Below are 12,733 nucleotides of genomic sequence, written 5' to 3'. Positions count from 1 at the left end.
CGGGCCCGTGGACAAAGGCGCTCGGCCAGGCGGCACCACGAACAGGGGCACTTGGCCAGGCGGGCCTGCGGACGGAGTCGCCGGCGACCTCGGCGCTCCCATCGTCGCTGGGAGATGGCACAGCCATGGCGTCCTCGGTCCCCATCGGGAGCCGCGCCGCCGCCATCGGTGACGAAGGGGACGTGCCTGTGTGCGAGAGGAGGAAGGGAAGAGGCGGCGGGGCTCGCGAGTGGAGGAAGGAAAAAGGACGCTATGTTGCGTTGGCAGTTGGAGAAGGGATGTTATGGGTGACAGAACCTTTTTACTGTGCATAATGCAAACCGATGAATGCGTCTTGGGTTTGGGCTGGGTCTGTTGGAGACCGTCTAAGGCCCTAAATTAAGCACTAACCGGTAGTTGACGAGCTGTCGCGGTGTAGCAAAAAGAAAAGGAGAAGAAGAGGAAAAAGGCGCAATTATTGACTCCACGGCGGTTGAAGAACATCAAGTAATCAGCCGAGAAAGTCAGAAAACAAATAAAAATAAGCAGCATCTCGGCTTACGGCATCCAGCACGCACCCATTCTGTTTGTACGGACTGCCTCTGCAGTCTGCACAAGCCAACAAATTTATAATTAATTAAATAAAAGAAGCCAAAATGCTACGGATTCATGACACTTTTCTAGCATTTCTTTTTTCTTTTTTCTTGTTGTTCCGGCCCATTATGTTCGGTCTCGAAGTCAATTTAGAGAGAAAATTGTTATTATAGTACGTGAAACAATGTGCTTTGTTATTATAGGACTTCAATCGTCGACTTCGCTAAAACGACATTTGAAACGTTGGCACTTTGTTTTATATGACATTTGGTCATTTTAATCACTTTTCTCATTTCAAATACATGTATTTTGCCACGGGATGACTGTATTATCCTTCAGTCATATTCACGTAAGAGTGGGTAGGCAGGCAGGTGCATGGGCTGCCTGCCACCACCGCCTGGCCTGGGCAGGCTGGTGGGCTGCTGCCGCCGCCGCCCGGCTTGGCTGGCTGGCAGGCTTGCCGCCGCCGCCGCTTGGGCAGGCTGGCTGACACGCTTGCCACCGCAGCGGGGGTATGTCACACATTATTAAAATTCATAAAAATACAGTAAAAATTCCTAGAAAATTAGAGTAAATTTCTGTCCCTATCACAGATTCCTACAAGATCGCTGCACTGCTTACCCTTTCTTGCCATGAAACCGAACGATTTTAGTGTTGCTATCAAGCGAGAAACAGAATAGAACCGAAGCTTTTCCAATCCCACGCGAGCTTAAACAATCATCAAGGAAAAAGAAAAAAGGGGCGAACACGCGAGAACCTAGAGACGACGGTGAGTAAAGAGGAGGAGGAGGCTCACGAGGTTCCTGGCGCCGATAGTGCAGAAGCCATTGAAGAGGTCGACGAGGACGAGCCCACGCCGCGCGTCGGGAGGATGAGCTCCCCGTCGGTCTGGAACGGGGAATGGGGACGGAGGTCGATGCCGTAGCCGTGGACCAAATCCGTTCGCAGATCAGCAAGGCTCCACTCCTGCCGGCCTGATAGGAAATAAACAAAGAAACATCAGCACACACATGAATTTTAGCACCGCTATCCATCCACCGCTCAGATGAAAGACAAACTGAAAGAACAAAGGGTAAAAAATTACCATACCCAGATGTTCCTCCTCTAGTCTCGCTAATGATCATGTTTGCTGATTTCTTTTCTTACTTATATTTGTGGTCTGGGCATGCACTTGCCCAATACTCATCACTCCCGCAAACAAAACATCCTCCACCTTTCTTGTTGTTTTTCTTCTTAAACTGTGTAGTCTGCTTAGGCTTTGCATTGTTGTTCTCTTGCATGTTCTTCTTCTTTTTATTATGAGATGCAAATGAGTTTTTCTTCTGCACCATATTGGTAGTGGAAGACTCAACTCATTTTCCACGGTTGTCTTTTGCTCTCGTCCTCTCCTCAACATCAAGAGATCCAATAAGCTCAGCCACGCTAAACTCTTGTTACTTGTGTTTTAGAGAAGTAGCAAAATCCCTCCAAGAAGATGGCAGCTTAGCGATTATACCGCCGGCCACAAACTTGTCGGGCAACAGACATGGAAAATGTTCTAGTTCCTTCGCTAGCGCCTGTATCTCATGAGCCTGTTCGACCACAGAACGGTTTTCAACCATTTTGTAGTCATACAGCTGCTCGATAAGGTACAGCTCACTGCCAGCATTAGAAACCCCAAACTTTGCCTAAGAGTATCCCATAACTCTTTGCCTGATGTGCAAGATATGTAGTTTTTCTCATACTTGGGATAAAGTGCACTAATCACGGCGTCTCGAAACGGGTTATTGGTAGCCAAGAACTTTCGCTCCTCCTCAGGAGTAAACTGTTCAGGCTTCTCCTGTGCGGCATGATAGCAGTTCATCGCAGTCAACCACAATACCATCTTTGGCATGCCATATCATGAAATTCTTGCCATCAAAATTATTTGGCTTCAAAGCAGCAGCAAAACCACTGATAGAAAATTGCCTAACATTAGGTTTTTGGATTGTTAGGAATTTAGGCAATTTTATTATTAGTTTAATCTAAAAAAATAACATCAGCAGGTTTGTGACGATATATATGTGCATGTGTATATTTCTTATGAACACTACAGCATACAGAGATGACATACTAGTAAATACAGTAAAAACACAAAGTACAGAAATCACAGAGATTAGACTGTACCCAGCGGAGGGTCCCATGCCGAGGGCATCGGAGGCTCCATTCGCACTAGTCGACATAGTGCGTTGCTCGAAGTCATGGACCACAGTCGATGCAGGAAGATGTTCGCAGTGCAGTCCCACGAACGGATCACCAGGAAGAAGACACCTTGACGTTCCGTAGGCAATCACTGAGAAGAAGATGTACGTGGACGAGCAGTCACGGATCGCTCCCCAAAAACCTAATCGCTGCTCACCCCGTGCAGGGTTCTCAGGTGGATGAGGGTTCTGGGACGGGGAAGACAGAAGGCTGCGGAGATGTGGAGTCTCTCAGGAACAGTTGCGAAGACAGGCCTATATCTAGACTGATGGAGGAGTCAGATATATGGGTGCGACAGGGAAGGTAGAGAGGCAGCGAAGAATCCCAGGAGATGGAGATGGAGAGACGGAAGCAGAAAGGACGGTAACTGCCGCCATCAGTTTGCCTCAACTATCAAGGAGAGTAACTCCCGTTGTTATGTGGATTAATTGGCAAAAGACTGGCCACATCTGGACTGACGGAGGAGTTGGATATATGGGTACGATAGGGAAGTCAGAGAGGCAATGGAGAATCCCAGGAGACGGAGAGACGGAAGCGGAAAGGACGGTAACTGCCGCTATCAGTTCGCCTCCACTATCAAGGGGAGTAACTCTCGTTGTTATGTGGATTAAGTGGCAAAAAACTGGCCACGCCCGCCTGCCACACCACGCCACGGCCACGGCCATGGCCCAGCCGGCGGCGGCGGCGGCGCGCGCGTGCGTGTGTGGCACGCCTTTATCCTTTTCTCAACTTCTCAATTCAGATGAATAATTTCCAACCATATAAGCTAAGTCAGCGTTAAGACAAAATCCCGTATGGTATTAAACCATACAACACTTAATGTTACGTATCATTGAGTTTTATTTGATTATTAAATATTATATGGGCCAAGCCCATATTATATCTAACAATCCCCACCAAACTCTAGGGTTTGTAACAAAGTAGTCTTAGAACCACATTTCTTTTATATACCAGTATTTCGATGCAGACTGTTAAGTTGAACATCCGTCTAGAACAATAGTTTTACTTCAGTCACAACTGAACAATGGACTAAACCTTAAATTGATAGTTTTGTGTGAGGTGAATATCACTAAAGTCCTTAGCTGATACTGGGCAGCAAAAGGCATCCCCTCTATTTGAAGCATATAAGTCATACTTCAGTGCCTTTCATGAGTATTTAGAGATCATCTAAATCTTATAGACTGTGACCAGCAGTCTGACTCATATAGGTGTGTTCTTCAAAAGATGTTCTGTAGGACAACATCTTTGCTTTGATAAGCCACTTGGAACGCATTAAGGCAAAAGCCAGCCTGCCTTACAGAAAGGAAAGATATGCATCAGAAATGAGTCTTACTAAGGATCTTTCCTCACAATTTACTACTAGCTTGTTTCACCGTCCTACTTCACAGGATCTCCAATCACATAGAACAGGTTACCACTATAGTAAATTTCAAGTGGGTCTCAAACCCATCTCTCTCGATGCACTTTCTATCACATTACATGATAGACCCTTAGTGAACTGATCTGCCAGATTGCTAGACGTGTGAACATAGTCCAACGCTATTACTCTAGAGTTTCTCAATTTTCTAATAGATTTTAGTCGTCTCTTAACATGCCTTATGGACTTCATGTTGTCCTTAGAACTGCTAACCTTTGTAATCACAGTCTGGTTATCGCAGTTCATAGAAATAGTCGGTATAAGTTTCTCAACAACCGGTAAATCCATAAGGAGATTACGAAGCCACTCAGCCTCAGATCCAGTAGTGTCTAATGCTGTGAGTTCTACTTTCATTGTAGACTTCGTTAAGATAGTCTGCTTGCAAGACTTCCAGGAAACAGCACCATCTCCAAGCGAAAACACATATCCACTTATGGCATAGAGTTCATCAACATTAGAAATCCAGTTGGTATCACAATAGCCTTCCAGCACTTTCGGATGTCCGGTATAACAAATACCATAGCTCATGGTCTCTTTTAGGTAGCGCATTACTCTCTCAAGAGCACGCCAGTGATCATCTCTCGGGTTTGACACAAACCGGCTCAGCTTGCACACAGCAAATGAGATGTTAGGCCTTGTTGCACTAGCAAGATACATGAGCGAACCAATGATCTGGGAATATCTCAACTAATTCCTTGCTATTCTCCGATTTTTCCTCAATAGCACGCTAGGGTCATAATGTGTAGGAGCGGGTGCACAGTCACTAAACCCAAAGCGACTCAGTACCTTTTCCACATAGTGGGTTTGTAACAGAGTTACCCTACCATCACCTTCTCTTAGAAGCTTGATATTAAGAATAACATCAGCCTCTCCCAAATCTTTCATCTCAAAACTTTTAGATAGAAATTCCTTCACCTTCTCGATCACTTTGAGGCTGGATCCAAAGATCAATATGTCATCAACATATAAGCACAAAATGACTCCTTCACCCCCACCATACTGATAGTACACACATTTGTCAGCTTCATTCACAACAAAGCCAGCAGATGTTAAAGTTCTGTCGAACTTCTCATGCCTTTGCTTAGGAGCTTGTTTTAGGCCGTATAATGACTTTAATAATTTACACACCTTGCCTTCTTGATCATTTGCTATAAACCCATCAGGCTGATCTATATAGATCTCCTCCTCCAACTCTCCGTTTAGGAAAGCTGTCTTAATGTCCATTTGATGAACGATAAGACCATAAGAGGCTGCCAGGGAAAGCAAAACTCGAATTATAGTCAATTGGGCAACCGGTGAATAAGTATCAAAGAAATCCTCACCTTCCTTTTGAGTATAACCCTTGGCCATAAGCCTTGCCTTGTACCTCTTAATAGTACCATCAGGCCTAAGCTTTTTCTTAAACACCCATTTGCAACCTATAGGCTTGCACCCATAGGGACGATCAACTATTTCCCAAGTTCTATTAGACATAACAGAATTCATCTCACTCCGTACTGCTTCCTTCCATAAGTCAGCATCAGGAGAGGAATATGCCTCTTCAATGGTCGTTGGTGTGTCATCCACAAGGTAAACAATATAGTCATCACCAAAAGACTTTGCAGTCCTCTGTCTCTTGCTTTTCCTGGTGACTACAGTGTCATCCTCCTCAGGATTTTGCACATAGGGTTCCTTAATTTGTTCTATCAGAATAAAATTTTCATGCTCATGGGAAATTATAAATTCATGACCAGTTGTGCTAGGTGCATTTTTCATGTGAAACTCATTCTCAAAAAATATAGCGTCTCTAGATTCCATGATTGTATCAACAGCCATCTCAGGAACACTAGAGTTTATAATTAAAAATCTATAACCCACACTGTGAATAGCATAACCAAGAAGGACACCATCAACAGTCTTTGGTCCAAGCTTTCGCTTTTTGTTTATTGGCACATTCACCTTTGCCAAACAACCCCAAGTTCGCAGGTAAGAGATATTTAATCTCTTCTTCTTCCATTCCTCGAATGGTGTAATTTCTTTATTCTTTATGGGCACTCTATTCAGGACATGACACGCTATCAATATAGTCTCACCCCACCATTCCTTAGATAGTCCCGCAGTCTCCAACATGGCATTAACCAAATCAGTTAGAGTGCGGTTCTTTCTCTCTGCAATCCCATTGGATTGTGGTGAGTACGGTGACGTCCTCTCATGAATAATTTCATGCACCACGCAAAACTCAGAAAATTCATTTGAGAAATATTCTCCCCCGCGATCGGACCGCAAACGCTTGATTTTCTTCTTAAGTTGATTTTCTACCTTAGCTTTATAGACTTTAAAATAATGCAATGCTTCATCTTTTGTTTTTAATAAATACACGTAGCAAAATCTAGTACAATCGTCTATAAATGTCATAAAGTATCGTCTACCGCCTTTAGTCAATTCGTCATTCATTTCGCATAAATCAGAATGAACGAGTTCTAATGGTGCCAAGTTCCTCGCCTCAGCAGCCTTATGAGGCTTGCGCGGTTGCTTTGATTGCACACACACCTGGCACTTAGAATCTTTGACTAAGTTAAATTTTAGGATTAAATTCAGATTTGCAAGCCGTGTGACACAGCCAAAATTAATGTGACAAAGTCGTGAATGCCATATATTCGATTCATCCGAAACATTAACATTGTTCACCACTTTATTACACACATCATCAAGCAAAGATAAGCGGAATAAGCCTCCGCAATCATAACCTTTTTCCAACAAATGTTCTATGTCTCGACACAACACATTTATTGGACTCAAGTATAATTTTAAAGCCATCGCGACACATCTAAGAAGTGCTAACAAGGTTCTTTTTGATGGAGGGGACATGCTGCATATTCTTTAATAGCACCGTCTTTCCCGAAGTAAACTTCAGAACGATCGTACCAGCACCAAAAACACGTGCATGCGAACCATTTTCCATCAGCAAGGCTCCACTCCTGCCGGGTTGATAGGAAATAAACAAAGAAACATCAGCACACACATGAATATTAGCACCGCTGTCCATCCACCACTTAGGTGAAAGACAAACTGAAAGAACAAAGGGTAAAGAATTACCATACCCAGATGTTCCTCCTCTAGTCTCGCTAATGATCATGTTTGCTGATTTCTTTTCTTGCTTATATTTGCGGTCTGGGCATGCACTTGCCCAATGCTCATCACTCCCACAAATAAAACATCCTCCACCTTTCTTGTTGTTTTTCTTCTTAAACTGTGCAGTCTGCTTAGGCTTTGCATTGTTGTTCTCTTGCATGTTCTTCTTCTTTTTATTATGAGATGCAAATGAGTTTTTCTTCTGCACCATATTGGCAGTGGAAGACTCAACTCATTTTCCACGGTTGTCTTTTGCTCTCGTCCTCTCCTCAACATCAAGAGATCCAATAAGCTCAGCCACGCTAAACTCTTGTCACTTGTGTTTTAGAGAAGTAGCAAAATCTCTCCAAGAAGGTGGCAGCTTAGCGATTATACCGCCGGCCACAAACTTGTCGGGCAACAGACATGGAAAATGTTCTAGTTCCTTCGCTAGCGCCTGTATCTCATGAGACTGTTCGACCACAGAACGGTTTTCAATCATTTTGTAGTCATACAGCTGCTCGATAAGGTACAGCTCATTGCCAGCATCAGAAACCCAAAACTTTGCCTCAAGAGCATCCCACCTGATGTGCAAGATATGTAGTTTTTCTTATACTTGGGATAAAGTGCACTAATCACGGCATCTCGAAACAGGTTATTGGCAGCCAAGAACTTTTGCTCCTCCTCAGGAGTAAACTGTTCAGGCTTCCCCTGTGCGGCGTGATAGCAGTTCATCGCAGTCAACCACAATACCATCTTGGCACACCATATCATGAAATTCATACCATCAAAATTATTTGGCTTCAAAGCAGCAGCAAAACCACTGACAGAAAATTGCCTAACATTAGGTTTTTAGATTGTTAGAAATTTATGCAATTTCATTATCAGTTTAATCTAGAAAAATAACATCAGCAGGTTTGTGACGACATATATGTGCATGTGTATATTTCTTATGAACACTACAGCATGCAGAGATGACATACTAGTAAATACAGTAAAAACACAAAGTATAGAAATCACAGAGATTAGACTGTACCCAGCGGAGGGTCCCATGTCGAGGGCATCGGAGGCTCTATTCGCACTAGTCGACATAGTGCATTGCTCGAAGTCGCGGACCACAGTCGATGCAGGAAGATGTTCGCAGTGCAGCCCCACGAACAGATCACCAGCAAGAAGACACCTTGACGTTCCGCAGGCAATCACTGAGAAGAAGATGTACGTGGACGAGCAGTCGCGGATCGCTCCCCAAAAACCTAATCGCCGCTCACCCCGTGCAGGGTCCTCAGGTGGACGAGGGTTCTAGAGGCACCTGCTCTTCCGTTACTCCGTGCGCGCAGAGGAACGAGACGGGGAAGACAGAAGGCTGCGGAGATGTGGAGTCTCTCGGGAACAGTTGCGAAGACAGGCATATATCTGGACTGACGGAGGAGTCGGATATATGGGTGCGACAGGGAAGCCAGAGAGGTAGCGGAGAATCCCAGGAGACGGAGACGGAGAGACGGAAGCGGAAAAGACGGTAACTGCCGTCATCAGTTCGCCTCCACTATCAAGGGGAGTAACTCCTGTTGTTATGTGGATTAAGTGGCAAAAGACTGGCCACGCCCGCCCGCTCGCGGCCACGGCTCGGCCGCCGGCGGCGGAGGCACGCGCGCGCGTGTTGCACGCCTTTATCCTTTTCTCAGCTTCTCAATTTAGATGAATAATTTCTAACCATATAAACTGAGTCAGCGTTCAGACAAAATCCCATATGATATTAAACCATACAACACTTAATGTTATTTTATTTGATTATATCCAACAATATTGTCCATATGCACAAGTAACGCCAGAAATTTTCCTCCTCCTTTCCAACAGTATGGAATGTTCATTTAAATTTCGAAACTAGAAGCTATAGACAGGTTCTGTCGCTGCAACTTCACAACCTCGCATTTGAATGCATCTGTACAGTTGAATTGGCAAGGACTGACACTGACTTTTAGTTCACTTTTGAATTGAATGCAGAACTTAGGCATTACTGTTTACAGAATACCCCTGAGGTGAAAATAACAATGTTTAAAACCAATGGCATCAGATGTATACTTGGACTAGTTTACTATTGGTTCTCCTGAAGCTCATAAGGCCGTTGTCATATTTGTTTCAATTGAACTGTTGTCTTGCAGATCTTCTCGAAGTTTGCACTTTGCTTGATATTCCACTGGAGGCACTGCTGATGGGCTGTCTGCAAACAAAGCATGCCAGTCGATCGCCGCACTTGCTGGATACATGGGAAGCTGTGGCCCTTGCTGCTGAAACATCTTGTGAGAAAGTGGATCTTCCAGATTTTGTTAATGTTGCTACTGGAACACTGCGTGAGAATTGAATCCCATCTTTCATAAGAAAGAGGAATCAATGGATTGCTTTCAGATATACTGCCACATCATCCTCTCACATCCATGTGCTAATGTTGTAGATTTTAGATGCATCAATAGTGCAGGCTAGCATTATCTTTTTTCGTAGTTTTTCGGTCAAACAAGTCTAAACATTGTGGCATTGCTACTTCTCTAACTCGATACTGATGTATTCTTGTGTACTTGTGTTTTACAACTAGTTTGTTAACCTCCGCCTGTTGTTGCAGTTACAGTGAGTGAAGTTGAAGCACTACATGAGCTCTTCCGGAAAATAAGTAATTCAATTATCAAAGATAATCTAATTCACAAGGTAGTCTCCAAAGCATAATTTTGGATGGGTAACAAACTAATAATCTTGTGATAAATTAATTTAATATGTGTCCTTTTCCCTTTTTCCTTTTTTCCAGGAAGAATTCCACCTTGCTCTCTTTAGGAACAAGAAGAAGCAAAATCTCTTTGTTGATAGGGTAAGAGTATCAATTATGTCAACTTGTTAGTTTCAAAATGTTGCTCACGACTTTATTTATTGTCAAAAGAACAGCTTCTCTAAGTCTTTTCCTCCCTAACAAATACCTGATGATTGTTTGTTGATGACAAAAATTTTATTAATTTCATTTTTCAGTAAACGTAGCACCTATCTGTCAGCTCTGCAAAAGCATTTCTACTTCAGTGTCATAGTTGTAGCTTCTGTGCAGTTTTAAATCATGGATTGACGGAGTGTGATATACAAGGCTTCAAGTCTTCAACATAGGGTTGATGATGATGATGATTTATGCTTTAGTTCAAGAATAAATTCAGTGTGTTAGTTTTGTATAGCCTTAAATCAGTTGTATGTCTATAAAATTTATTATAACAAAGCTCAAAAACAAATTGCAGGTATTTGACTTGTTTGATCAAAAACGAAATGGTGTAATTGAATTTGGTGAATTTGTTCGATCTCTTAGTGTGTTTCATCTAGATGCACCAGAAGAACAAAAAGTTGCATGTAAGAAAGTTATTCTACTGAGACTCAGAAACAGAAAGTTCTAGGTTTAATTTCTTTATCTAATTATTTTTATTTGATTATTGCAGTTGCATTTAAGTTGTATGACTTAAGACAGACAGGCTTTATAGAACGGCATGAGGTAAGCATTGTTTTTCTTTTCATTAGTTACTTTCTGGCTTTGAGTGAATGAACATAATGATGTACATTCTTTGTATCCCATTGCACTATGGCTGCATCGCTGATTCCTTGTTATTGAATATTGATATTAGGCATTCATGTCAGAGAGGTTTTGTGTCTCTTTCCTTTTTCACTTGAAATCTGCAGTAAGCACACAGCAATTGATATCAATTACAAGAAATTGTGTTTCTGCAATGGAAAAATAATATATAGATTGCAGCGGACAGCGGGGAGGCATTCCTTAGCCAGATACATTGCCAACTAATATATATAGATTTTTTTCTTTCCAACTGATTACTTTTGTAATCATGTGAAAATAGTTCCTTCTGAAACTACCTTAGTATATGCTCAGTGGCTTGTTTCAAAAAAAGTACATGCTCAGTGGCTTGTTTCAAAAAAAAGTACATGCTCAGTGTCATCTGAAGTAGTAAGTTACAAAAACTTGAGAAAGCCCATCTTTGAAAACTTATTTCAAATATAATAGATCAGGATCAGATGGATAAACGTTACTCGGCTGTATTTCTGAGTAATATATGGCCTGTAGAGATTTTCATTCTTGATAGATAACTATGATGTAATACCAATTAATTGCTGTATATTGTTCTCTTTGTTTTGAAATGTCAATAGATAAACTGGTTGTCTTAACTGGAATTTTTGTGAATGTTCTTTTGACCATTTATCCCTTTAGTCATGTCTATTGCAGTGAGCATGTCAGTTCTGCCTAAAATATGATTATTAGGAATATTTCTCACTATCCTCAGTTACATTGCAGTTAAAGGAGATGGTGTTGGCTCTGCTGGATGAATCAGATTTGGATATTGCGAGCGATGCTGTCGAGATGATTGTTGATAGGGTAAGAAAATATTTCATCCATGTGTTCCTCTGTGGTGCAGTGTCCTAAACCCCAAGAATACAAAACAAATATATCCATTTTGCGTGGTGTTGAATCTTTTGATGTTGGTTGTTGATGACATTTGATCAGGCTGACACAAAAGGTGATGGGAAGATAGATCAAGAAGAATGGACTGCATATGCTAAAGATAATCCATATGTGCTGAGGAATATGACCCTTCCTTACCTCAAGTAAGTATGCATGAGTTTCATAATATTTCTTAATGGTATATTAGCAGAGCACCTTGATCAATAGAGTTGCCCTGTTATTTGACATTTTTGAAAAAAAAAGAATATAAATGTGACCATAGAAGTCTATTTGGGTTGCATCAGTTTTGTTTGTGGTGGGAGAATGTCTTTCTTTGTTTTACATCTAATTTGTGCCCTGTGGGTTGCATTTGCACGACTAGCTGTTATGTTTTGTAAATGGAAGTAATACAAACTTAGCCTTCATTTTTGGGTGGCCATGTACAACTTGACTGATTTTATAAATGCCCTTCCTTTTTTTTAATGAAACTATGAATACCCTTCTTTGACTTACTATTGGTTGCTCATATTCCTCAGGGACATTACTATGGTATTCCCAAGCTTTGTGATGCACTCAGAAATCAGTGAAACAGACATGGCTGTCTAACCTGAAAAGTAACTGCAAACTTGCAACGTCTCTGTACATCCTGATCTATATATTAATGATGAAAGGTGCACTTGAATCTTTTCATCAAGAAAAGGTTTGCAACGCTTCTCTCGAGAATAGAAATTGTGGACTGATGTAAATGGTGGAAATAGGAAACGTGTATTGTTATCTTACCAACAAGCAAAAGAGCAATGTAGCATCTAACTAAAGCATCACTGACCAAGCGTACAATCACACGGCAATTTGTCCATTGTTGGCTGATCTTTTAAGTTGGACAATGCTTTTCTTTTTCTTTTTGATGAGATGGGTGTTGAATAATGCTTAGGTTAGGAAGTTGCAGCCTTGTAGATCAAGTACGG

The 12,733-nt window shown here is 42.0% G+C and overlaps 1 protein-coding gene across 1 annotated transcript; it reads left to right on the top strand.

Moving 5' to 3' along the window:
• Positions 1-9,509: 9,509 nt before the first annotated feature.
• LOC136452474 (calcineurin B-like protein 5) lies at positions 9,510-12,634 on the top strand. The gene is made up of 8 exons (XM_066453087.1): positions 9,510-9,648; positions 9,915-9,997; positions 10,095-10,154; positions 10,564-10,672; positions 10,759-10,811; positions 11,622-11,701; positions 11,819-11,932; positions 12,305-12,634. Exons 1-8 carry the CDS (start codon positions 9,510-9,512, stop codon positions 12,372-12,374), a joined length of 708 nt encoding a protein of 235 aa, XP_066309184.1. The 3' UTR covers positions 12,375-12,634.
• Positions 12,635-12,733: the final 99 nt, after the last annotated feature.

The sequence above is a fragment of the Miscanthus floridulus genome, chromosome 5 (assembly GCF_019320115.1).
Source record: "Miscanthus floridulus cultivar M001 chromosome 5, ASM1932011v1, whole genome shotgun sequence".
NCBI lineage: Eukaryota > Viridiplantae > Streptophyta > Magnoliopsida > Poales > Poaceae > Miscanthus > Miscanthus floridulus.
The sequence above is the reverse complement of the archived record's forward strand: the minus strand, read 5'-3'. Positions and strand labels throughout refer to the sequence as shown.

Bases quoted from the DNA above. Each gene is read 5' to 3' on its own strand.
- LOC136452474 (XM_066453087.1), top strand. From the start codon at position 9,510: ATGGGCTGTCTGCAAACAAAGCATGCCAGTCGATCGCCGCACTTGCTG. The intron at 10,155-10,563 runs GTAAGAGTATCA...AACAAATTGCAG, and splicing joins AAAATCTCTTTGTTGATAGG to GTATTTGACTTGTTTGATCA. The intron at 10,812-11,621 runs GTAAGCATTGTT...GTTACATTGCAG, and splicing joins GCTTTATAGAACGGCATGAG to TTAAAGGAGATGGTGTTGGC.